Below are 27,263 nucleotides of genomic sequence, written 5' to 3' on the forward strand. Positions count from 1 at the left end.
CCCTCCCCAAACAGTACAAATTTCATCAGAGATAAAAGCAAACAACTGCGGATGCTGGAAATCCAAAACAAAAACAGAAACAGAAATACCTGGAAAAACTCAGCAAGTCTGGCAACATCGGCGGAGCAGAGCACAGTTGACGTTTCGAGTCCTCATGACCCTTCAACAGAGTTATAAATTTCATCACATTTCTACTTCTCTTTAACTCTGAAGAAGAGTCATATGGACTGGAAACATTAACTCTGTTTCCCTCTCCACAGGTGCTGGCTGACTGGCAGCGTATTTCCAGAATTTTCTGTTTCTAATCAGGACAGAAATGCAAGTCTTTCTTCCTTCAGACTTCATAATAGGCATAGAATGAGTTTGGAGTGGGGGTGAAGGTCATGTGATGGTGCTGGCTGCCCGTCTCAAAGATGGCCGCGCCCGTGGGTGTTTCACGGGGCGGGAAGGGAAGGGAAGCGGGGTGACGTCAGGGGGACCTGGCGTCGGGTGATTGTCAGCTGATTCCCGAGGAACCGAAGGAGGTGAAGAAGCGGGAGGGAGGGGGCTTGTTGGTGTCAACCCGGTCAACAGACAGCGGCCCGTGTGTGAGTGTGTGTAAAAGATGTCGGTCTACCCCAACCGCTATAACCCGTTCGCCGAGGAGGATGAGGAGGATCAGCCGCCGGCGTCGGGCGGCCGGAGGAGTGACCCGTGGCCGGAGGAGGAGGAGGACGGCGGCGGCGGGCCGGGCGGCGCGGCCCAGGACCGGCAGTGGAGCCTGAGGCAGCAGGTGCTGCGGAGCGCCGACCGGACCGTGCAGAGCAGCGGCCGCTGCGTGGCCCTCGTGTACGAGTCCGAGCAAATGGGCACCGAGGCGGCGACGGTGAGAGGCCCGGGGCCCTGATGAAGGTTCCCCGCCCACCCCTCTCTCCCCCCACCCCTCTCTCCCCCACCTCTCTCCCCACCCCCCCCCACCCCACCTCTCTCCCCCCCCCCACCCCTCTCTCCCCCCACCCCCCCTCCCCCCCCTCCCCCTCTCTCCCCCCACCCCCCCCTCACCTCTCTCCCCCCCCTCTCTCCCCCCCTCTCTCCCCCCCCTCTCTCCCCCCCCTCTCTCCCCCCCCTCTCCCCCCCCACCTCTCTCCCCCACCCCCCCACCTCTCTCTCTCTTCCCCCCCCACCTCTCTCCACCCCCCCCACCCCCACCTCTCTCCCCCCCCACCCCCACCTCTCTCCCCCCCCACCCCCACCTCTCTCCCCCCCCCACCCCCCCACCTCTCTCCCCCCACCCCCCCACCTCTCTCCCCCCCACCCCCCACCTCTCTCCCCCCCACCCCCCCACCTCTCTCCCCCACCCCCACCTCTCTCCCCCCCCCCACCCCCACCTCTCTCCCCCCCCCCACCCCCACCTCTCTCTCCCCCCCCACCCCCACCTCTCTCCCCCCCCCCACCCCACCTCTCTCCCCCACCTCTCCCCCCCCCCCCACCCCCACCTCTCTCCCCCCCCCCACCCCCACCTCTCTCCCCCCCCCCACCCCCACCTCTCTCCCCCCCACCCCACCTCTCTCCCCCCCACCCCCACCTCTCTCCCCCCCCCACCCCCACCTCTCTCCCCCCCCACCCCCACCTCTCTCCCCCCCCACCCCCACCTCTCTCCCCCCCCCACCCCCACCTCTCTCCCCCCCCCCCACCCCCACCTCTCTCCCCCCCCCCCACCCCCACCTCTCCCCCCCCCCACCCCCACCTCTCTCCCCCCCCACCCCCCACCTCTCTCCCCCCCCCACCCCCACCTCTCTCCCCCCCCCACCCCACCTCTCTCCCCCCCCACCCCCACCTCTCTCCCACCCCCACCTCTCTCCCCCCCCCACCCCCACCTCTCTCCCCCCCCCCACCCCCACCTCTCTCTCCCCCCCCCACCCCCACCTCTCTCTCCCCCCCCCACCCCCACCTCTCTCCCACCCCCCCCCCCCCCCCCGGGGAGGGGAGCTCGGAGGTTTTTGCTCACCCACAGACACCGGCTATTTCATTTATATATAAACTCTGGAGAGTTACACACTTTATATAAAGGAGGGGCTGTGTTTTTTTTTGCCTATTATTTGAAGGTGGCTGGACAGGTCAACAAAGGAGCCCCAGCAAGAAATAAAATGCTAGTAATTTTATTTGAGTTAACCAAGCATTTGGATTCTGAGCTTTTATAGGGTACAAAAACTAGGAAGATTTGCTCAACCATATTAAACACTTTGGTTTGGTCCCAGCTCATAGAATCATTCATGGCACTAGAGGCTATTTGGCCCATCAAGGCTCTTCTGCCTCTGTGTCCTAAACCAATCCTTCTCATTCCTCTGGCTCTACCCCTTTAGCACTGCAGGCTTATTCCCTCCCGAGTGCCCGCCTTAACTTCCTTTTTTTTATGAAGGTCATCGGTTGTCTCGGCTTCCACCTTTTTAAAGCACCCAAGTTTGCAGTTCTTACCCGCTCGCTGCATAAAAAAAATAGTTCTTCCTCATGTTCCCTGTTTTGTGTATTATGTTTTAATTCTGAGCGCCATATTTTGGGAAGGACGGCGACGGATTTGGAGGGGGTGCAGAAAAGATTTGAGGACGGTTCCGCAGATGAGAAGTTGAGGTTCTGCTTGGAGCAGAGAAGACTAAAGGGAGGTTTGTTTAAGATCATGAAGGGTTCAGATAGAGTAAATAAAAAGAAACTCTTTCTAGTAAATGAATGGTTGACAAGCAGGGGGCACTGATTAAAGGTGATTGACAAATGAGCCAGATGTGATGGGGTGAGTCTTTTCCACACACTGGTTAGAATTTGGAATGCACTTCCTGATAGGGTGGTGAATACAGATTCAGCAGTCGTCTCCAAAAGGCAATTGGATAAATACTTGAAGGAGAGGAAAAAAAGTAAGAATACAAGGAAAGAGCAGGAAGTCGGACTAACTGAACAAAGGTTAGCATGGAGTCGATAGATTTTTTTTTGTCCTGTACTATTGAGATTCTATGGTGAGAATGTGGAGCTTGATCCCACATAGTGGTTGAAGTGAATAGCATAGATGCATTTCAGGGGAAGCTAGATAAGAGCGAGAGGGAGAAAGGAATGGGAAGTTAGTTGATGGGGTGAGATGAAGTAGGATGGAGCACAAATGCTGTTGATTAATTGAGCCAGTTTATATTGTGCACTCCCACGTAATACTGTGCCTGTGTTCTCCATATTGAAAGAGGTGCTGAGAAAGGTACCAAAATATTTTGAGGGATATTACTAGAACTGAAAAGTTATAACTCTTAGGAAAGCCTGAATAAGCTGGGGCTCTTTTCTCATGAGAGAAGGCTGAGTAAGTGGTGAGCTGATAAGGTCTTCAGGAGGTTTAGTAGGGCAGATGTAGGGAAGATGTTTCCACTTGCAAGGAAGTCCAAAACTAGTGATCATAAATATGATTCACCAAACCATCATATCCAATAAAAAATTCAGGAGAAACTGCTTTACTCAGAGTGGGACTTGCTACCACTTGGCTTGGTTCAGACAACTAGCATGGATGTGCTTAAAGTGAAATGAGATACAGTAAGTACATGAGATAGAAAGGAACAGAAGGATGTACTGATAGGGTGGGAGGAGACTTGTGTAGAGCATAACTGCGAATATATAGCAGTTGGACTGAAGGACCTGTTCCTGGCTGTACATTTATGTAAGCTGTCAAAGATGAGCAAAACTGTTTAATTAGATAAAGTTCAAGTGAATATTGGGACAAAACTATTGTCCAAGGAGAGAAGTTCAACTAACCAAAGTAGGGTGTTAACTTTATGAGGCTCTTTACTTTTTAAAATGAAGAAAAAGCCTGGTGGAGACAGGTCTGTCACTGTATAATCACCCTATAATTTGGTGATCTGTGAAAATGTCCTATTGGGTTTTACAAATGGCCATCTGTATTCCTCTCTGATGTCTATTGGAGCATTGAATTTATTTTGCTGTATTTCCTTTCCAGGAATGCTCTCCAATGGGGTTTTTTGTTTGTCGCTCTTACTCTGTTCACCTGGAGTAATTTGTGATTCCCTTTTTGTTTCCCCTTTGTTCTTTTCCCGGTTGTTTAAAAATCAGCATCATCCAGTACTAATCAGCTTCAAAAATAACTGTATTTCTGTCTCCATAAATGCCTGACCTGCAGTATGTTTCTGACATTTTCTGGTTTTGTTTTGGATTTTGCAATAATCTGTTTTGACATGATTAGGTTAGTTACCAGAACCCAGTCAGGAACACAATCTTCACCAGCTTAAAGTGTTTAAAATGTAAATCTGAAGGGCATTATTACAGATAACTTTATAACACTGAATATGCTAAAAGTACATGATTAAAAATACTGTACATCTAACATTTAAGGAACTTCAGTTATATGGAGAGACTAGAGAAGTTGCACAGTGCAGAGAAAGTTGGGGGTCACTTAATGCAATGCTCAAAATTAAGTGTTGTGGTAGTCTAAATAGGATAAACTGTTTGCAATGATGGGAGAGACAGTAACCAGGGGACACCAATTAAGATGTGGCAAAAAAAAATCAAGTGATGATGAGTTTTTATGCAGTATTATGACCTGCAGTGCAGCACTTAGAGGGTGCTGGAAGCAACTCAAATCGTAACATTCAACAGGGAAACTGGAGCTACGGCTCGGTTGGTAGCAGTCTTGCCTCTGATTCAGAAGGTTGTGGGTTCCAGTCCCGGTTCACAACTTGAGCGCACAGATCAAAAAGGCTCATACTCCAGTGCCGCACTGAGGGAGTGCTCACAGTGAGAAGTGAGATCTTTCAGCTGGGGCATCAAACCCAGGCCCCACCTGCCCCCTCAGGCACTGCACCCTTTCAAAGAAGAGTCGGAGAGTTATTCCACATTGTCCTGGCCAATATTTATTCCTCAATCAACATCCCCTTACGCATTTATGGAAAGGCACAAACGATGCTGCACATTATTGAGGAGAGTCCCCTCTACAGGCTATGTGCTGGACTAATTGCCTTAAACTCTCTCTCTCTGGCTTTGGGGATTTGCATTCACTAAATAAAATAATGTCTCAAAAACAGATTTTGTCCACCATCAGATTTCTGTTGGAGGGATAAAAAACTGAAAATACTGGAAACACTCAGCAGGTCTGGCAGCACCTGTGGAGAGAGAAAAAGTTAACGTTTCAAGTCTGTATGACTCCTCAGAGCTGTTTATAGGAATTTGCTGTACACAAATTGTCACATTTCCTACATTACATTAGTGGCTACAATTCAAAAGTACTTAATTTGCTATAGAGCACTTGGAGCCATCCTGCAATCATGAAAGGTGCTATATAAATGCAAGTCTTTCTATTGGGGGGGAGGGGTTTAGCAGAGAAGTGGGACTAACTTGAGAGCTCTTGTAAAGAGGTACATAGACACGATGGGCCAAATGGCTGTCTTCTGTGTTGATTCTGTGTTCAATGTGCATTTACAGAACTAATATTAATGTGGTGCAGCCTATTGTACCTCCACGACCATTGTAGGTCAGATAAACAGTGGAAACCTCGCTTTCATTTTAACTGTTTACTGAGCATATGGTTCCAAGCAGGGGAATGATAAAGGTATTTTACACCAAAGTGTTTTATTTTTAGTATTGGTTGAATTATTTACTGTTGATGAGTCTGGAACTTAAATTGGAATTTTACATGGATAAAGACTTGAATACTGATGTTTAGGTGATGAGATAACCAGTTCTGGGTGCAATACAATTAATTGTACAACCTGACAACCTTCCTGTTCATGCCTCAGCAATAAGGAAACAGTTAATATCAGATCCACCAACTCTTAATATCTATGAATTACACTTGTCTCCAAGCATACTGACCAATTAATTATAGAAAAATTGTAACATGGAGTCATACCATTCAGTCTAATATATTAGTGTCACCCCTCCACAAGAACAGTAGCCATTATCCCATCGGGTACCTTCCTTCAGTCATCCATTCAACCTATTCTTAAATGTTGACATGATTTCAATCTCAAATTCTGGTAGTGTTTTCTCAACCATCTGTATTTTCAAAAAAAAAAAAAATATCTCTCTCTCAAATCTCTTGCACTTAATTTTATGTCTATGTCCCCTTCTAAATCCCCTCAGTCGCTGAAGACAGTCTGTTTCTATCTACTCTAGCCCATCCCTTTCTTACTTTAACCTTTATCAAATCGCCCCATTTCCTCTGCTCCTGATGAAAACAATCCCCATTTTTGAAGCCATCATAGCTAGGCCCAGCTCTTGCAAACATCTTTGTTGGGGTCCATGAGAGATGTGTCTTCGATGGAATGACACCCATTCTCCTACCCCTCGCATATTTTCAATATGTGGATGATACGTTTGCTATATTTAAATCTGCAGCTGTATGTAATAATTTCCTTGCATGTCTTAATGGGCTTTGTCCTGCCCTCAAATTCACCTTTTGAAATGGAGCAGTTAAATGAACTTCCCTTCCTTGACATACTAGTTGAGAAATCTGGCAGGATTTCTACCACAATCCACCATAAGCCTACCTTCACTTGTCAATACACACATTTGGACTCTTAGAGTTCCATATGTTGTAAGATTGGCCTTATCGGCAACCTGGTAAATGGGGGCCCAAGCCATTTGCTCACCATGCAAGCTTGATGCTGAAATAGGGTATCAAAGACATCCTGCAGGATAATGGCTCCTCTGATCAGATCATTTTGCGTTGTATATCGCGCAAACTCATGAACAGGCCCAAGGCCATCACTTCGGACCTGAAAAGCACCCAGATTACCATGGAATGGCAGGGTATCTCAAAAGTTTGAGCTACAGGTGAAACTAGCTGTTTCATGCTGCTACTACGCAGTAGCAACATGAGTGGTATTCGTCACTAACAGGATGCTGCCGTTAAGCCAAAAAGACGTTCTGCCTATCACACAAATGAGTAATGTGGCATATGAATTTCAGTGCCACTGTAAAGCTCGGCATGTAGGCCGTAAGTCCCAAAGACTGCGGATAGTATCAAATAGTATGTCCCTTCCGCTGTTCACAATGTGCAAGGTATGGACCGTACCCAAACAGTCCGTGCTTGCAAAACTCAAAACAGTGTCCAGCATTAGATGTGATTCCACGATTAGACAACATTTGCTAACTAATCCTCAGTGTGCTAAGAATTACGCTGACAACCAATTTAAGATTGTCAGTTGAGTTCTGTGTGGTGCATTTGTGTGTACTGGAAGCTACATATATTAATACACAGGGCCTTGTCCTTTGCATACTGAGCATGTACACACATTGTGCCAGTTTCAGCTAAACAAAATAAGTGACAGCCATTTGCTGGTTCATTCCCCAGGGCAATGTCTGGACCAATCAGTCAAACTGCCTGGTTTAAATTTCAAACAATTCTTGGCAGTTAACTGTCAGTCCCTATCCAGTGATGCGTTCTCCATGGCAATGCCTCTACCAATCAGTCCACTTGCCAACCAATCGGCACTTTCTTCTCATACAATATACATGTTGTTTCCCCTGACATTAGTATTTTCTTGCGAATTGCCCTGATGAGCACAAAATTAAAAACTTCGACAAAAAATGCCTTTTGTTTTCAGCAATACTCATTTGAGATTCTGCACTTAAGGTCTTGTGAACCTGAAACCCCAAGTCACTCCACTTTTCCACATTATCCAGTCTTCCCGCATTCAAAGTATAATTGCCATTTTTAACCAAAATGTGTGGGCCTTCCATTTAGTGACAGTGAATTCCATCCCTCACTTTTTTTTAATATGCTGTCTTATCAATATCCACTCCTGGCTCTCCAATGATTGATTTTTATTATATGGTTATTTCACTAAGAGCTGTAAGTTTAGATATCACCTTTAGCCCTATAATCAAACTGTTAATGTATGCAGTGAACAGACGCAGTTCCTGCTGTCCACTTCCAACCACTTTGGCAAGCTACCTTTAAATCTTACTCTGTCTCCATCCATCTAACCAGTTTTTAATCTAATTTGCAACCTTTACTCTCAGTCCACGTGCCTTTAATTTGTTCCGCTAGTTTGAGATGCCTTGGCAAAGGCTATCTGAAAACCCATGCACACTACATCCACTGCATTTCCCCCCCCGACCCACCATATTTGACACCTAGTTGCTTAGCTTCCTTACACTCTCGCCATGGACATCCTTTAAAGAAAATCAAAACAAAAAAAAGCTTTTAAATTGGCTAAGGAGCTTTCTGCACAGCTGTATATTGAAACCAGACACTGCCTCGTCTGTTGGTTACATCCATTGTTGTGACTTCTTCCATTCTCTGGGGAGAAAAACAGAAACAGGAAAGATTGCTTTCCCCTGGTGATAACCCATTTAATTACACTGGAATCCATCCGTCGTATGAGAGGATTTCTAATCTTTTTTGACATTTGTGCACCCTTTCTGAATTCTAGCAAATTGAAAAGTCTTCATCCCTTTTCAAAGGAAATCTGTGTGTTTTGCTAATTTGATTCTGGATAGAAGGATTCAATTTACCAGCAAAATTTGACGTACATTATTTCCATATGTGAATTGAAGAAAAAGCTCATTAGTGTGCTTATCATTCAGTGATGTTTCTGGTTTCTAAGCCAGCTGCTCCATTTATGGGTGGTTTTGGCTCTTTGCTGCTCCACCTATACATGGCATTGTTGACTTTTTTTTTAAAAGCATTAATTTCCTTGGTATTTGAAGTTCACACAGATTTAATTTTGAGATTTATGCCACCCTGGGCAGCATTTTTAAACATTGTGAAATGTCTTAATAGTTACTGTAGATTTGATTTATTTGCTATATAGGAACTAATGCGACAAGGTGAATCTCTTAGGCGATCAGAGAATATGGTGGATAAAATGGACCAGGATTTGAAAGTTAGCCAGAAACACATAAACAGTATTAAGAGTATCTTTGGTGGCATTACGAACTACTTCAAATCTAAGAACCCGGAACCGCAAGCCTCTCCAGAACCTGAGAAACAAGCTAACAGCAAGTGAGTATCCTCTGCTCTTGTCTCTCTCCCTCCTCCTTCTTCTTCTCCTCGCCCACCCCAACTTCCCTTTCCTGCTTTCTCACCTTTGTGGCCCAGGATTCTATCCTTGGCCCCCTCTTTTCATATTTTCTCAGTGGTGTTGTCTGTAGATGGAGGTTCACTTGCCCCATGTAAGTCAATAACCCCCACCTCCATCTCTCCTCAACTCTTCCTTCTCTGCTTTTGGTCATCTCTCCTAATTCTGCAAATCTGTTTACTTTTCTCCTCTGTAGAGTGCCATTGGACATATTTCTCAATTACTTTTCTTTAAATATTGAATATGATTGTGCAATGCATGTAGTTTGGAAGTTAGGACAGGATCCCCAGGAGTTTCTCTATATTTAGAGTGTGTGTGTGCAGAATTTCCAGACCCCCCCCCACCAAATGGCGGGTTCCCCGGCAGCAGGGGCGATGAGCCATTGAAATTCCCATTCCCGTCGGCTGGGCCAGAAGATCTCGCCCGCGTGAAGGGCTGGAAAATTCCGCCCCAAGTGCACATAGCAATAGCTGTACGAGATTCCAGTCTGTCGTTCTATTTTAACGAATGGCTATATCCCACATGTATTAATAAAACTTCCTCAGACACGAAGGCCCCAGTCCAGTTGTGGCGTCACCTAGAGAAATGAGCACTGACTAAAACTATAAAACTGCAACTTGATTATTATTACTTTATCCCAATGTGATAATGAAAGCACTCTCTGGGGCAGTGTAAAGCTTGAGTTAGAGGAGCGTTTAATTTTGTAGCGACCCAGTTATCGCTGAGGTCATAGTTTAGTACTTTTATGGTGTGTAAAGGTGAGCTTGTTATTTAGTTCATTTTGGTGCACGGACAAAGCAGTTTCCCTGCATACTGGTACAAGCTTTTCCCTTTAGTAAATGGAGGAAAGCTGTTGCAGATTTTTGTCTTTTGCCTCATGTATATTCTCCAATGAACAAAACTGCATTTGTTCAATAATTGAAAGCTAGCAGTCAAGTAACTGCAAGAGGTCCTGTGTGTGTGTGTTTGGGTTTGCTAAATTCAGTGGGTCTTGCCTTTACTTTAAAGACTAGTAATGAGGCTATAACTGAACTTATAAACCAGCTTTATGTTAATGATCCTCTGGATACCCTGCTGATATTAGAATTTCCCCCCTTCATTCCCAAGTTCCACATCTCCTTTCATCCCAACTCATAGATTTAAGTGGACTGGCTGTAAGAATGATAGGTGTGGGAAATGGGAATCTTGCACAACATATTGCATAACACAACTGGTGCTCTTGAGGTTAGAGAAGTGTAGAAGGAAGTTTACATTTTTTCTAACTTGGAATTGTTTAACACCAGATGGACAATAACTTTTTCATTCCTGACTCTGATGTCCTTCAACTTGATGGGAAGCAAAATTCAAGCAATCTTGTAACAACTATATTTTTAAAGTCAATTTATCCTCCGTTTTCCCCCGTTCCCCATCCAGAAAGTCCGGATTATTTTAAATACAGGAGCCAAAATGAAACATCTTGATTTAGTATTAGGTTTGAGAGCTATTGAAATAGTCAGTGTCATGCTGCCAGCATTTTCTTGCAAAAGCCTTTAATTTTCTGTCACTGGCAAAAACTGGACTCACATGGGACTTACTGCATCATCGGCAAACTACCAAAGGGGTTGGTGAGCTCACTCCATCATTGGATCTATCAGCAGATTAGTTTGCCCATCGTTATTTGTGGTATTTGCTTCTGCTACCAGAGAACATGATTACTATTGTATGTAGCTGCTTTTAAATGACTAATTTTCAATTCCGTGATATCTTGTTTCCTTTCTCCCTTTGAGGAATGATATCTAACTGAGTTACACTGTAAAGAAAGAAAGTTAGCCTTCTTTAGCACCTTTCATGACCTTAGTGTGTCCTAAAGTGCTTTGCAGCAAATGAAGTACTTTTTGAAGTGTAGTCACGGTTGCTACATAGGAAACAAAGCCAATTTGCTCAGCAGATAGTGGTGTGATAATTACCAGATAATCTGTTTGATGTGTTAGTTGATTGGCTATGTTGTACACTAGCCAAACTCTCCCTACTCTAAGTGGTGCTGTGGGACCTTTTGCATCACTTGAGATGACAAATGGGGCCTCAGTTTAATGTCTTATCTGAAGATGGCACCTCAGAGAGTAACATTGATGGGTCAGCCCAGGTTTTGTGCCAAAAGTCTCTGGTGTCAGACTCAACCACAATGGGTCTGACTGGGAGGCAGCATTGCTACCACAGCTGACACAAAAGCAGAGAAGCAATGTTCTAATGCCTAGACTCCTTTAAATTTTTGAAATCTGGCGTGTTCCGTTTTAGCATTACCTCAGTTGCCCAGTATAGATGGCTGTGTACCTGGCATCTGCTTTGCTGCATCAAGCAATTGATTTTAATTCAGAAGGTGCCTATTTTATTTTCCACATCTTTATTAATGGTTCTGTTTCACTTTGTTTTCTGTTGCATGATCTTCAGTCACAGACTAGGAATTAAGATGAAGTTCAATTAGAAATGTGCATTTTCCTGTTTGCATCAACTTTTTCTGCCCTAGACAGTACTAAAGAACACAGTAAAGTACTTGTCACGAGTGGGGAAGTTGTAATAAACTGGTGTCTCCCTAATGTGCTGCTATGAGCTTTGTTTTGTTGTACTTACTAAATTTCTTTTGTTTATTCTATCCCAGTCTGTCTTGGCTGTATTGATGATGATAAGATCCAAAACTGAATTAACTGCTATAAAGAATAGCACCCATCAGATGCAAGAACTGGAATTTAGCTGGCTGTGTGTGTCTATGTATGTTTTTGATAGCTTCTGAATTCATTATTATGACAAGATAACACTCCTGTGAAGTCCCTTGGGATACTTACTATGTTAATGGTGCTATATAAATGCTTATTACACTTCAGTCCATCTTAGATAAAGGAACGCACATACAGAATACAATGTGTCTACCTGCAAAATAGGATCTAAAAACTGAAATCTCCTCTTACCCTATCCAGTTCGTGAGTTTTTTTATTCATTAATGGGATGTTGGCATTGCTGGCTAGACCAGCATTTATTGCTCATCCTAAAATGCCCTTGATGCATCCAAATGAACACCTGTAACTTTCCATTTCCCTCCCCCCAACAGTCTTAAACTATCAGGGTTCCCTTAAGGGAAAATAATGGCTTGATCCTTCTAATCTGAAGCTTGCTGTTACTAATAGTGGCCTGCAGTAGTCATTCAAGTTATGGAATAGTCTAGACCAGGGGTCTGCAATCTGCAGCTCTGGAGCCAAATGTGGCTCTTTAACATCTCATTTGTGGCTTCCAACTTGCTCCAGACTAAAAAAATTAAGTCCAGGAAAGAGAGAGTTTTTTATTGTGGGGATTAAAGGTTATTCATTGTTCTACACTGTTTTAAATAATTATTTTAATGAAAAACCTCATCGTGCTCTGAATAAACCTGTTCGAGTGGTATAGCTACACCATAGTTATAAGATAACAACCTGTTCCTCAATGCAAAGCATTTTTATGGCGACAAACATTATAGCTTCTCACATAGCTAAGATGATGAATTATTCTGAATGTGCTATTAGAAGATTTTTGTCACAAGAATCAATTAAAAAACAAATTGTCTTAATTCAACGCATGTGATTCCAAGTCAGGTCTATTTTAATTTCAATTTTTTTCTATCGATATGTGCATTCAATGCATGTATTTTATTTGCATTATAACAGAAACACTTGGCAATTTACCAAGTATTTGGTTTAGAAATGTTGAATTTTCATCTTGTAACTCCCAATTTTCATTTTAGGAAAATTTATTATTTTTTTTAAATGGCTGTTTAGGTGAAAAAGGTTGCTGACCCCTGGCCTGGCTTGTCATATGTCCAAGGATCTGTGCCAAAAGACTGCAATCAGCCATCTTTATTTGTTGTCAAAGATGTCCTCATGTTGCTTTCCTCAGCACAGTGCAGTTGTGTTAATGCTAGCATGTCAAAGAAAGTAATAAGAATATATTTACATATTTTCCCTGGGGCTTTGCACTGAGTCCACGTAGATAACTGTTTCAAATATACGACACATACGAATAAGGAGCAGGAGTAGGCCATTCAGTCCCTCAAGCGTGCTCCATCATTCAATAAGATCATAGCTGATCTAATAGGAACCCCAAATCTGCATCCCGTCTACCCCGATAACCTGTCAGCCCCTTGTTGACTGAGAATCTATCCACCTCTGCCTTAAAAATATTCAAAGACTCTGCTTCCACCACCTTTTGAGGAAGAGTTCCAAAGGCACTCAACCCTCTGACAGGAAAAATTTCACCTCATCTCCATTTTAAATGGGGCGATCCCTTATTTTTAAACAGTGACCCTTAGTTCTAGATTCTCCACCAGAAGAAACCTCTCCACATCCACCCCGTCCAGACCCCTCAGGATCTTCTGTTTCAATCAAGTCACCTCTTACTCTCCTAAACTCCAGCGGATACAAGCCTAGCCTATCCAACCTTTCCACATAAAACAACCCACCCATTCCATGTATTAGTCTGGTAAACCTTCTCTGAACTGCTTCCAATGCATTTACATCCTTCCTTAAATAAGGAGACCAATACAGTACACAGTACTCCAGATATAGTCACACCGAAGCCCTGTATAACTGAAGCATAGCCTCCCTACTTTTATGTTCAATTCCCCTTGCAATAAATAACATTATATTAGCTTTCCTAATTACTTGTACCTGTATACTAGCCTCGTGCGATTCATGCACTAAGACACCCAGATTCCTCGGCACCTAGAGCTCTGCAGTCTTTCACCATTTAGATAATACGCTTCTCTTTTATTCTCCTTGCCAAAAAGGACAATTTCACATTTTTGTACTCCACTTGCCAGACCTTTGCCCACTCACTTAACCTATCTATATCTTTTTGTAGCCTCCTTACGTCCTCGTCACAACTTTTCCTACCTATCTTTGTGTCTTCAGCAAATTTGGCAACCATCCCATTCATCCCTTCATCCAAGTCATTTATATAAATTGTAAACAGTTGAGGTCCCAGCACTGATCCCTATGGCACGCCACTCATTACATGTTGCCAACCTGACAAAGACCCATTTATGCCTACTCTCTGCTTTCTGTTAGCCAGCCAATCTTCTATCCATGGCAAGATGTTACCCCCGCAGTAAGTTTTGATCTGGCATTTTATCAGATGCCTTCTGGAAATCTAAGTACAGTATATCCACCGGTTCCCCTTTATCCACAGCACATGTTACTTCCTCAAAGAACTCCAGTAAGTTGGTTAAACATGATTTTACTTTTTCAAAACCATGTTGACACTGCCTGATTACCTTGAACCTGCTTTCTGTCTCCCTCTCTCTTTGAATAATGGAGTTACGTTTGCTGTCTTCCAATCTAATGGGACCTCCCCCGAATCTACGGAGTTTTGGAAAATTCAAACCAATGCATCAACTTTCTCACTTATCTTGTTTCAGTTTGCGATGTTAATCAACTGTTCAATATTTAAAGCAAGACTTTTTTTTAAAATTTTGTGTGGCAGATTACAAGATGCTTTGGATAAGAGTATGCAGCAGGGAAATGAGGACCGGGCAAAGCATCCAAACCTGAGGAAACTAGATACTTCAGGTAAGTCTTTTTCAATGGGCACACACCCGATGGACCAAATGACCCCCTGTGCGGTCAACAGTCCAAATCTGGACTCACCTTTTCAATAGAAGTTGCTGTGTTTTGGGTTTTTTCCCTTCTTGCTCCTTGAACACTCTGCTGCTCCGGGTAGGGTCGCCCAGTGTTGAGGGATTAATCCTGCAACCTTGCTGGTCTGTATGTCTGTAGTATGCTGGTTAGATATGACTTGAGAGAGCATTGGAAGAGGTGAGCAGAAACGTGCAGCTCAGCTAGCCAAGAAGAGGACCCAGAGAAAATGGAGGCCAGCAAATTGTGCACCTTCTGAGCCCACGGTCACTTTACGCAGCAAATGCAGCAGAGACTGCCATGCTAGTGTGGCTCTTGACCCTCACCAGGCAATGCTTAATGCAGTCGACCACCACAGCACAAACCGCCTGCTTACAAGATGAAAGGCTATAACAGATTGAGAGAGCACAATGCTAATTTATGAAGTTCGTTGGGGTTACATTCTAAATATCTGCCCTCTGACTGACAGGACATGATGTACATTTTCTAATACCTGGCATTGGGCTGACATCTGGATGCAGTATTTTTACTTCAAAATGATTTGTGTTTTAGTACAAGCAAATGGGGAAAACTACAAAGTGAAAACAGTGCACTATCTGTGCGAGATTGAAGGATTTTAGGAAAACATTGCTGCGCTAACTGCTGAAGAAGGAGCATGTTTGGAGTCTTTCATAAAGGGAAAATAGGAATCCTAAAGTTCCAAGGGGTCCAGTGTTTAAGCTTTTAGTCATACCTCGCACAAAGGAAGATGGTTGATTGCTGGGGGTCATTCATTTCAACATCAAGACATTGCTGCAAGAGTTCTTCAGGGCAGTACCCTAGGCCCAGGCGTCTTCAGCTGCTTCATCGGTGACCTTCCTTCCACCTTAAGGTCAGAAGTGGGGTTGTTCACTTCAGTGTTCAGTCGCATTTGTGACTCCTCGGATACTGAAGGAGTCCATACCCTCTTAGCAAGGCTTGGGCTAATAAGTGGCCTGTAATATTCACACCACACAAGTGCCAGGCAATGACTATATACAAGAGAGAATCTACCCATCTCTTCTTGATATTCAACAACATTACCATTGTTGAATCCCCCACCTTCAGCATCCTGAAGGTCACTGTTGACCAAAAGCTTAACTGAACCAGCCATATTGTGGCTACAAGAGCGGGTCAGAGGCTGGGAATTCTGAGCAAGTAACCCACCATCTAGAAGGTACGTCAGGAGTGTGATTGAATACTCCATTTGCCTGGACCAGTGTAGCTCAACCAGAAACTTGACACGATTCAGGACAAAGCCGCCCTCTTGAACAGCTCTCCATCTACCACTGTAAATATTCAGTCCCTCCACCATCAGGGTACTGTTGTAGATGGTGTGCACTGCAGTAACTTGCTAAGGCTCCTTCAGCAGTGCTTTCCAAACTCACAACCTCAATCACCTTGAAGTGCAGTAGGTGCAAGAGAACATCGTCACCTGCCACCTACAATCTCTCTCATCCTGACTTGGAACAATGTCTTTATTCCATTGCTGTCACTTGATCAAGAACCTGGAACTCCCTCCCTAACAGCACTTTGGGTGTACCTACACCACATGGACTGTCGCAGTTTAAGAAGGTGCCTCCTCATCACCACCATCACCACCTCAAGGGTAAAAGGGCATGGACAATAAATGCTGGCCTTGGCAGCAGCGCTTGCACCCTTGCATCCTATGATCAAATTAATGGGGAGAAACATTGTGAAGCACAAATTTTGCTGCACACTTTAAAAGGAGCAATTCTCTTTCATAACCATTAGTGTTAAAGCAGAAAGTGATCCCTTTGTGATCAAAACATTGCATGTTAAATTTCTTTTCCAGAAACATCTGTCTGTCCACTGGGTCTGGTTGGGAACAGAATTGTGAAAGCAATTTATCTTGTGAAGGTCAGCTCCTCTGTAGGTGAAATGAGCTTTGTTCCCTTAATATCTTTAATGGCCAATGATATTAGCATTGGACCTCTACCTTTTATAGCATGATTTAATATGGATCAGTGTTTAAAAAAACTTGGCCTGAAAAGTTAATGAATACCAGCAAAGCCTCCATGGAAGAGAGCAAAGCTAATCCCAGTAGTAGAAGTACAGATGGGAGAGAGGGCATTTTAGTCCATCTTGGCTTACCTATTTTTTTCTCTTCTCTCCCTACCCCCCACCCCCCCCTACAAAAAAAAACACAATCACCATAAATAATTCCAGAGTTTCATCTGTGCTGTCTTAAATCTGTTTTTTTTGTGTAAATATATTCTTGGCATCAATCCCAAATTTGCCTCCTTTGCCAGCCCATGGTTTAGTTCAAAGTAACTTTATTGGATTTATTTTTTCCATATGTTATCTTTCATATCAGTATCACCTCCCTGATAAGCCCACGGCCTTTTCTGCTGAACTCCAGTTCCTAGGGTCGGAGGATTGTCTCTGCCGTTTCTCTGACCCACCTCCAAGATCTGAGTGCCTCTGTAGTGACTGCCCAGATCACACATCCAGGTTTAATTTTAGGCAAAGTGTCTTCAGTTTGTCATGATTCTTATACCTCTTATTGAGCTGGCTTTGGCTATGTGGTTATGTGATTTATTGCTATATTTGCTGTTCCAGTTATTGCATATGTTGAACCCTGAGTCTTAGTGCCTCTTAGATCTCGGAGTTCCACACTTATAATTTCGACATCATGGAAGTATTTGAGGCCGTCCCTTTTTTCCCCTTTTGTGCCATACTTTGGTTTTTAAGTGCAATGTCGTCGTTCCGTTCATGGTTTACCCAACTCCTTTTTCTTGTTCCCAAGCAATGTCCTCTGAATCAATTGCCTCTCCTATTTCAGCATCAGCTGCAAATTTGCATGGTATAACATGTAACAGTTGTTTTCTACCCTTCAGTCAGTTTATTGCTTTTTTTCCCCCCTGGATCCTTGCAGCATTTGAGCCTTGACCAGTAACCTTTCACGAGAAGTTTTGTCCAATTCTTGTTGGAAATATTAGTACACCACTGTTGGCCTTTCCTTTGTCTGCTTGGACACCTTGACTATTTCAATTGATAGTTTTTCTCTTTTCACCACTCTATTACCCTTACCACATGTCCTTGCATACATATCTATAACCCTTCCCTTTCAATTTTTTCCTGAAATTCTATTCCTTTCTGTGTTGTATTCACCTCTATCCACCAGGGTAAGCCATATTTTTATTCCTCATATATTGTAATTCTCTGCTGCTACCACAGTCTCTAGTTCAGGCAAATTGTTGCAAATACTTCTAGTATTTCTCCATCAAAAATTTCCTCTCTTTTGCCATCGATGCCTGAAAGTTATTGAGTTTCTGCTGGTTTGTTGGCTAGCATCCACTCTTAGTCTCACATGGGATCCATTTCCATCTCTGCCCTTTGTCTCCTGTTTGGTTTGAGTGGTTTTCAACAGCTGCTTTTATGTCATTGCTCATTGCATGGTTCTTGAGTCATGTCTTTCCTAAATCATTCCCTTATCTCAAAAAATGATCTCTGTTATGAAAATAGCCATTTGTTAATGCAATCTGTTTTCCTAATCAGTGCATTTCATTTGCCAAATGTCTCCTGTTTAAATTTAAATGTCAGCCATGGCCTTATTGGTAGCACACTCATTTGAGTCAGAAGATTATGGGTTCAAGACCCACTCCAAGACTTCAGCACAATGAAGGCTGAGTCTCCCAGTGCAGTACTGTAGAACTGCTGCACTGTCAAGAGGCCCACATCTGCTATCTTGGATAAATGTAAGAGGGTCCCAGAGCGCACTTTTTCGAAGCACAGCATGGGACTTATCCTTGGTGCTCTGGCCAATATTGATTTCTCAACCAGAATCTCACAAACAGATTCTGATTATTATCACATCCCTGTTTGTGGGAGCTTTTGTGCAAATTGGCTGTCACAAATTTATTGCAAATTAAGAATAGCAATGATCCCAATATTAATTCCTCAGACGCCCCACTCTCCTCCCCTTGATTGTAAACCCTTTGTGGACTACCATCCCTGACTCTGCCCTAAATGATGCCTTCAGTGGTCCTTCTAGCCTTTCCTCAATATACCCAACTGAAGCTCTAAATAGAAATGTGTCAGGAGGCTGAATGTTCTATCCAGTCTTCTTGGGTGCAGGTTTACTCCCTTGTTCCCACTTTTTCTCTCCAGTTTCTTGCTAGTCACTTCCTTTGTACCTGGAGTCCCAGAGCTTTTCCCCTCAACTTCCTTTGGACTTATCCCTATTTGTTTTCTTTTGATTTCCTTAAGCATTAAGTTTGTCTTTTTCACTAGGTGGTTGGTAATAATTGTCCACATTATTCATTCTAACTCCCTATTCCCTGTACTTTGTTAACATCATTTAAGGTGAAACATCTTTAAGCGTACTCCTTCAGCATTCTATTGGGGCCCCAAAAAAGGAAACTTTGACAGGCATTTAGAAAAAATACCCAAATGCTGTGTGAAATCCTCAAATTTGCACAATACTTGTTCACTGATAATTTATGGTGCTGTCAGATTTCCATTTAGACAGTAGTAAGAAGATAAGAATTAGGAGCAGGAGTAGGACATGTGACCCTGCAAGCCTGGTCTAACATATAGGTTTAATTTCTACAACAGTGAGTATGTGCAACCCTCTGGGGTAAAGAATTCCAAGGACAACCTTTTTGAGTGAAGAAATTTCTCCTCCTCCTCAGTCTTTAATGGCTGAAGCCTCATTCTGAGATTGTAGCCCCCCCCAGTTGTAGACATTCCACCTGGGGAAACAGCCTCTCGACTTCTACCCCTGTCAAGAAGCCCCCTCAGAATTTAATTTTCATTGAGATTACCTCTCGTTCTTCTAAACTCAAGCAAACAGGCTCAATCTACTCACTATCTCCTCCAAAGGACATTCTGACAGACTGTTGTATCACACAGCTAGTACTGCATAATCTTTGCACTTCAAGTACTTGAAATATTCAGACATCCCAACGCCAATATGAAAAGATGTAAAAGTGGCTCCCCTTGGTAGTAACTCTGCTGCCCATGTATGGCACTTGGTTGTGTCTTAAGACTGTTATTTAATCTTGGGAGTTCTAAACCATGTAAGCTTTGTTCTTATTAGTTTGTGTTGATAGATTCCTTGATTTTTATATTGCAGCCTTATATAACCATCCAGGAGTGAATTACAACTTAACCAAGTTGTATAAACCCTTGTATAATAAACTTGCTATGCAGGAGATAGTGCTGCAATTTTTCTTTAATGGCACTAGGTGGCACCATTGTATACCATACCAATATTAGTGTATGTTCTACACTTTTGACCCAAAAATAGTTTGAATTAAACTATATCCTACACGTCCCTGTGAGAAAATTGATTATGCATTCAATATTAATTCATTAGGTAGTGCATAGGTCTTTTGTTCTGAGTGATCACTTTAAAACGAATGTTAGTTAACAATGAATTGCACACCAAGAGATCTATTGTTCAATTTGCACCTGTACTCTGGTTATCACAGCAAGATAGCACAAAGCAGTGCTACAGTTGGTTTAGTTCTCCTGGGCTAGAGAGGAAGGTTAGCCAGCGTGCCATTTTCCTGATGTGCGATCCAGTGACCCATGCTAGGAAGTGATTGGATGCAGCGGAGATTCCCACCTAACTTTAATGTTTGGATAGCCTGCTAACACATGTATGCTTGGCTTGCGTGAGGGCTGACTACTTGGTGATGAAGCTCCAGGCGGCAGCTGGTGCTCAGGGAGACAAAATCAGGGCCTTCAGGAGATGCAAATTGCAGGTGGGATATCATTGAGTTTACACATTTTGTGGAATGCCATGTTCTAACTGGAGTTTAACTCATGCTGGGGTCAAGGGTTTATTTTTGTTATGGTTAATTAGACACAGAAGTTGATGCTGCAGTTCCAAAGAAAACTAATCCTGAGCTGAACTTTAATGAGCCATGACTTCATAAAGAAACAGCCAAACCACTGAGTCAAGTATCAATACAAGAAATGGGCTTACAACATCAACGTTTATAATCTTTTACAAACAAAATAGCATTTTATTTCTAAACAGTGGAGATTTATTCTTAATTGGACATTGCAGTCAATAACACTCAGACGAACATCCTCGTGCATCAGAGACGTGACCGTCCTGTTCACACTCCCGCACTCTCACCTGGCACCCTGGGCTGTGAGCAGTGCAGTTCGGACCCAAGCAAAATGAGTGTATGTTTTCTTTTTTCCCCTTCTCTGCTCTGAACTGTTCCATTACTGAACAGCCTTGAAATCACTTCCAGGTGCCTTTCAATTGGGATGGTCTGTATTAATCATCAATGGAATACATTTTTTAAAAGTTTGCTCCATATTTAGTACTTTTCACTCTTATTTAAACCAACTATTTGATCCTCTCCTGGAATTTGAATTCTCCTTCAGTAATGGTTTGGAGACAGATAATTTAGCATTTTAATTATAAATCATTAATGTTAAGGGCATAGAGTACAAAACCAAGAGGTTATGCTGTACTTGTATAGGGCACTAGTTGGACTACAGCTGGAATATTGTGTGCAGTTTTGGGCGCCACACCTTAGGAGGGATGTGAACACGTTGGAGAGAGTGCAGAAGAGGTTTACAAAAATGGTTCCAGGGATGAGAAACTTCAGTCATGAAGATAGATCGGAGAAGCTGGGACTGTCCTCATTGGAGAGGAGAAGACCAAGAGGAGATTTGATAGAGGTGCTCAAAATCATGAGGAGGCTGGACAGAGTGGGGAGAAACGGCTCCCACTCGTAAAAAGATCGAGAACAAGAGGTCACAGATTTAGTGATTTGCAAAAGAAGCAAATGCGATCAGATAAAAACTTTCTCCCGTGAGTGGTTCGGGTCGGGTCTGGAATGTAGTACCTGTAAGTGTGGTGAAGGCAGGTTCAACTGAGGCATTCAAGAGGGCATTGGATGATTATTTAAATAGAAACAATGTGCAGGGCTACAGGGAAAAGGCAGGAGAATGGCCCTGAGACTTAATGCTCATTCGGAGAGCTGGTGCAGACACAACAGGTCAAATAGCCGCCTCCTGCACTAACAATTCTGTGAAATGTAGAGCTTTTTTTTAAAATTTAAAATGCTTAAATTTATCCTTCTCATTGGAATCTTACTGACTAGTGGAAGCATTCCAGCTTACTGTATCATATCCCTCCATAATGTCACCCCCTCAATCTTGTCAGCTCTAGTGGGGGGGGAGAAAAGACCCACATACCTGGCCCTCATCCCTTGTTGCATCCTCAAGAATCTGCCTGCCACCTTTTCCATCGCTTTTATATCCCAATCATAACAGACCACTTAAAAACAATGAATGTTCCTCAGCCTGCACCATAACTACAACTGTACAAATTCAACATTATTTCAGTATTTTTGCATCCTATGCTTTGAAGAATATTAAACCCAGGATTATGTTTTCATCATTGATTTGTCTCCTCTGCTCAAGCTGTTCCGGTTTCCTTCCCTAGTTTTACTTGTGTTTTTCCATATTAAACTGCCTGTCATTATCCTCTTGCTGTTATCAGAGAATGTTGATATTGTTCCTTCAATCCAGATTACTCATGTATGTGATGAGAGTAACTTGGTACTAATCCTTATGGAATACCATTTCCCATACATTTCCATTCCAAGAAAATTCCCTTTACCTACATGCTTTTGCCTTCTGTTCTCTGCACATGATGGGAACTAGCATTGAATCTGGCCGTTCAGCTTGTGTAGCCGTGCGTTGGGATCCTTGTGAGGCAGATGGGTTTAGGACGCCCCAAAAATCTTAGGCCAATTTGGCTTGTCTGTGGCATTAACCTGCTCAGCTAAGTCCAGTGGATTCCTTGAGTGGGTGGGGTTTATAGGTCTTTTGATTTTGGGGAGTGCGGACTGGGACAGTGGGGCTAGCTAATTGCTGTTGCAGAGAGCTGACATAGACTTGATGGACTGAGTGGCCTCCTGTGCTGTAGGCATTCTGTGTTTCTATGACTTGGATGCCTTTCAAATTTACCTCTACTTTCTGCGCATCAGCTCTGAATAGACAGAGGGAAAAGTGTACAGAGATTAAGCCATTCCAGGTAAGTGGAAGAAATGGCAATGAACCTTTCGCTCTCTTGTTTTGCACATGCATTTCTACCTTTAAATGAGGCAATTAGTCTTTTTAAATTGACTGCAAAATTGGGAAATTAGTTACAAGGTATCTTTTTTTTTTGCACAAAAACTATATCTGGAAAATTATCTTGGGCTAAAATTTTTGATTACTGAAAATAAAATTCCTCCTGGTTTTGTTTTTGCTAGCTTTAATTTTGTTTTTCTTTTTCTGTTTAGGTTTCGGGGCCAGTGGCAGCTCTGCTGCTATAGAAAATAACAGTTACTCCAAGAACAATATTCTTCGTACTTACCATGCGCAGATAGATGACAATCTAGGTAAGGTATTGTCAGACTCGAGAGTCTTGCCATTGTGCTGCCTGTGGTGTAGTCGTTTGTTCCTTCTGGAACTTTCCCCCCACCCCATTCCAAAGACAGAGACTGGGGATCAGTCGCAGATTTCAGAACAGTGCAGGTTTTTGTTAGGTAAGAGTTATGAAACCACAGAGGGTAAATGGAGTTAAAATACAGGATAGTTATGATACAACTCTGAAACAAAAACAGAATTATCTGGAAAAACTCAGCAGGCCTGGCAGCATCGGTGGAGAAGAAAAGAGTCTTCTCCGCCGATGCTGCCAGACCTGCTGAGTTTTTCCAGGTAATTCTGTTTTTGTTTTGGATTTCCAGCATCCGCAGTAGTTTTTTGTTTTTATCTCTGTGATGATATAACTCTGACCTGTTTCTGTGTCCACCCTTGCAAGAGATGATTTTTGTAGTTTCCATTCTAATGATCCAAATAACCTATCCTTTACAGTTATATTTTTAATGGGCCAGTTGCCTTTCTCCCCCAAGTGATCTTTGCTACTGTCAACAGACCTATCAGCAACTGGTCCAGTGCTTCTGTACTTTTAATTTCAATTCTTTAAGACTTCTGTATCAAATCCTGTTGGTTTGCAAGCTGGTTTTTTCTTTAAAGTGATTTAAGTATTGCCATGAAGCTGTGGTAAAGCACCAAGGAGGACCTTGCCAGCAATGGGTATCTTGTCTCATGGACCCATCCAAGCTAAAAGCAAAAGAAAGCAGCTTTAACTTGGTACTCGTTTTGCTAATAAGTAAAGCTGCCTTGTTTCCCTACGCACACTGCTGTGCTCAAAAGTAATGAAGCATTCAAATAATAAGGTACTAAATAAATACAAGTCTTTCTGATTTACATTGACTGTTCAAACGTGCCACTTATTATTTTGAATGATCCTCTTGTGTAATTAATGCATCACCCACAAATCGTGACGCTGTATTTACAATGGAGTCTTTATTTCTGCTCCATTCTTATTGCATTCTGACTTGTGTTTTAATTGAATTTAGTAAGATATGCTTCCTCTAAAGTTTCCATCACTTTGGAGAAGGTGTGGATTTTGTTCCATTTTGAAGGTGTCTGTCAGCAACAGTTCAGTGGTAGCACTCTTGAGTTAAGTCAAATCTTGTGGGTTCAAGTCTCACTCCAGAAGCCAGAGTGCAGATTTAGACTGGCACTCGCAATGCATCACTGAGGGAGTTTTGCACTGCCGGAGGTACTGTCTTTTTTTTTGGATGAGAAGTTAAATGGAGTCCCTGTCTACCCCCTCGGGTTGATATAAAAGATCACATGGTAATATTTTGAAGAGTAGGAAGTTATCCTGGCTGTTCTGGCCCACATTTATCCCTCAATCAACATCAAAAGAACAGTTGATTTGGTCATTCATATTGCAGTTTGTAGGAGCTTGCTGTGTGTAAATGGACTGCCAGGTTTTCTACATTATAGCAGTGACTACACTTCAAAAGTTCTTCATTGGCTGTAAAATGTTTTGAGATTGTGAAAGCTGCTGTAATGAATGCAAGTCTCTTGTTGTGCAAACGTGAATCACGGTTCTGTCTCTTCCTTCTAATCACAGACGAGTTGTCCTCCGGCCTAGGCCGTCTGAAGGGGCTGGCAATTGGCCTGCAGACAGAAATTGATGACCAGGATCAGATCATTGATCGTTTGACAACCAAGGCAGAACGCCTGGATTCTAAGATTATCGCAACTGATCGACAGATTCGTAAACTCTGAAGTGCCGCGTCAGATTTCAAATTTGTTTTGGAAATAAGACCTTTTATTCAGATGATTTAGTAAACAGGATTTGAGAAAACAGTTCACAAACCTCCCAAAGAAATTGACGCCATTCTTGACAAAATGTTTCCGAATGTATTACCATGGATGTAATTTTTTAATGTACCCTAGGTGTCTGCATTCAGATTTGCATTAAATACTGATTAATATGATGCGATTGTATAAAGGAGTTAAAAGTTGTGCGGCCATGCCACTCTTGTTTAATCTGGTTTTCAATGATCTGTGCCAGTTTGTATGGAAGACAGAAATTGTGTGTGATCCAAACTTTTGTGTGTCAATGCTAATGTGAAACCTGGTTGCATTTTTTTGTTGCAATTGCTTGCTGTTACTGGTAGCTTTGACAGAAAGAGGCCAGGAAAACTAGCCTGTATGAGGTCATTGGAAAATCACTGACACTAGACTCCGTTTCTGTGCTGTTGTCCAGAGAGTTAGATTTCACTGGTTTGCATATTGCCTGCTGTTTTCTCAATTCCGCATACCCCCAATCATTCTTGCCTAGTCTGTGATTTAGCTTGTTTTGTGAAGAGGCTGTACATATGTGCCTTTGGTAATCTGTGACTTGTAGCACACCATCAGTTTATACTAAACTTTTTTTTTGAAGATTAATATATCTAATAACAAATATATTTCTACCAGTTAATGTGAGTTATCCATATCAAAACATGCCCTTTGGATTTTTTTTAGATCAGTGGAAACAGTGCCTGTATTTTAAAGGACTGTTTTGAATGTTAAGTCCTTTGTTCTCTTAAAATTACAACCTGTAGTATGCATAAACACTTGAATATAACAAAACTCACTCATCCTATGAAGTAGATGTACTCGGGTACCACTGGGGGCGATCTTTGTAGAGCAGGTCCACTAGAAGCTGTTAATTTAATCCCGTTTTTCCTGTAGTGTATTTCAGGATTTCCTTTGTTTCGGAGAAACCTTTCTTGCTGGCTGCTGTTAGCTGAACAGCAAGCAAATTTGCAGACAATTCACTTTATGAAAAAAGCGTTCTGAGAATAATATCAAAGATTCTAAGAAAGAAAAGAGGGAGGTAGCTTAATTGTCACAATCCTAAATGCTGTGTAGGGAAATGTATATCCCTTGTCTGTTTTCACACTCGTACATGCTCACTCACTACACAATGCAGTGAGGGTGAATTACTTAAAGAATATACTTCCTTTCTCACTTCTCCGCTCTATGGCAAACAGCATAAACAGTGCGTTTAACACCCGGACCATTTTGTGGGGTTTCTTTACCTCTGTCCTTTCAGTTCACTATTTCTATAGTGCAGCGGAAAGGGCTGTTTAATCATGGTTGAGGACTTCATGGTCACTGTTGTCCCTTAAACACCCAACAGGGCAGCTGTGGCACTTTGAAACGTCATGAATCTGAGCAGAGTGTTTGGTTATAACCATCTGGCCACTCCTGTAGCTGCTTTCTCCTGGCTACGGTGCAAAGGCGGGTGTCTGCTGAGGAATGAAAGATCGTTTCAAAAACTGTTTCTTGTTGCAAGGTTGTCCCCTCAAGGATGGTATTTTGATGAATAAAGTATGAAAAGAGTGAGGCGTGCACAGAAAGGGATGAGTGGAAGCGGGAGAGTTGACTAAGGCAGCTAATCGAGGATCAAAATTTTTGTCTCAAGACTCTACCATTTGTCTGTCATCGCAACAAGTTTGTTTCCTGTCCTTCAGAGGAAATTTGTGCAAACTCATTACACCTGCCTTTTACCCATTAACTTTTTGTAAATCAGGTCAGGGTTGGGGTTGAGGGGTCAAAGAGCAACCTGTCTTGAAGGTGATAGATTTCTTTTTCATAGGCTAATTTACTAACTCAGACTTTTGAGCCCTATCTGAAAATAACTGATATCACAGGGGATCCTTGCTTAAAATATCTGAAACCGACGCAAAGCCCATTTAGCAATGGAGTGCATTTCATGTTTTCTGTATGTGTAATCGATATATGGGACTTGTTGAGGATTTGTATTCAAAGAACAATGAGTAATGAAGTCATCCAAAATGTTCTTTTTTAAAATTCGCTGGTTTTGTCTGTAGCTAAATGTTGGGATAGAAATATGTGGTTGTTTAATACCCCAAATTCTCACTTTTTGTACAAAATGTGATTTTTGTTTTAATAGGATAAGTTAGCGTGCTTTGTGAACCTCTACATTATTGGTTCCAAATTGCACAAGGTGGATGCAGTATTTTTTTTTAAACTATTGCAAGCTTCTTTTGGCTGCAGTAACTAAGCACAAAAGCTTAATTTGATTTTTTAATGTACTTGGAAAATCAAAAATTAAAAGAGCAAAATACTGGGTGTAGTTTAATGTGGAAACTAAGTATGAAAACTTTAATCTATAATTTTGCTGAATCACTTCCAAATACTAAAT

General features: G+C 42.6%; 1 protein-coding gene across 1 annotated transcript; it reads left to right on the forward strand.

The window, feature by feature from the left end:
• Nucleotides 1-511: 511 nt before the first annotated feature.
• Nucleotides 512-27,263, forward strand: snap29 (synaptosome associated protein 29). The gene is made up of 5 exons (XM_078554473.1): nt 512-865; nt 8,778-8,968; nt 14,529-14,614; nt 22,984-23,082; nt 24,672-27,263. The coding sequence occupies exons 1-5, from the start codon at nt 605-607 to the stop codon at nt 24,827-24,829; spliced, it is 795 nt and encodes a 264-aa protein (XP_078410599.1). The 5' UTR covers nt 512-604; the 3' UTR covers nt 24,830-27,263.

This window comes from Cetorhinus maximus, chromosome 12 (genome assembly GCF_964194155.1).
Source record: "Cetorhinus maximus chromosome 12, sCetMax3.hap1.1, whole genome shotgun sequence".
NCBI lineage: Eukaryota > Metazoa > Chordata > Chondrichthyes > Lamniformes > Cetorhinidae > Cetorhinus > Cetorhinus maximus.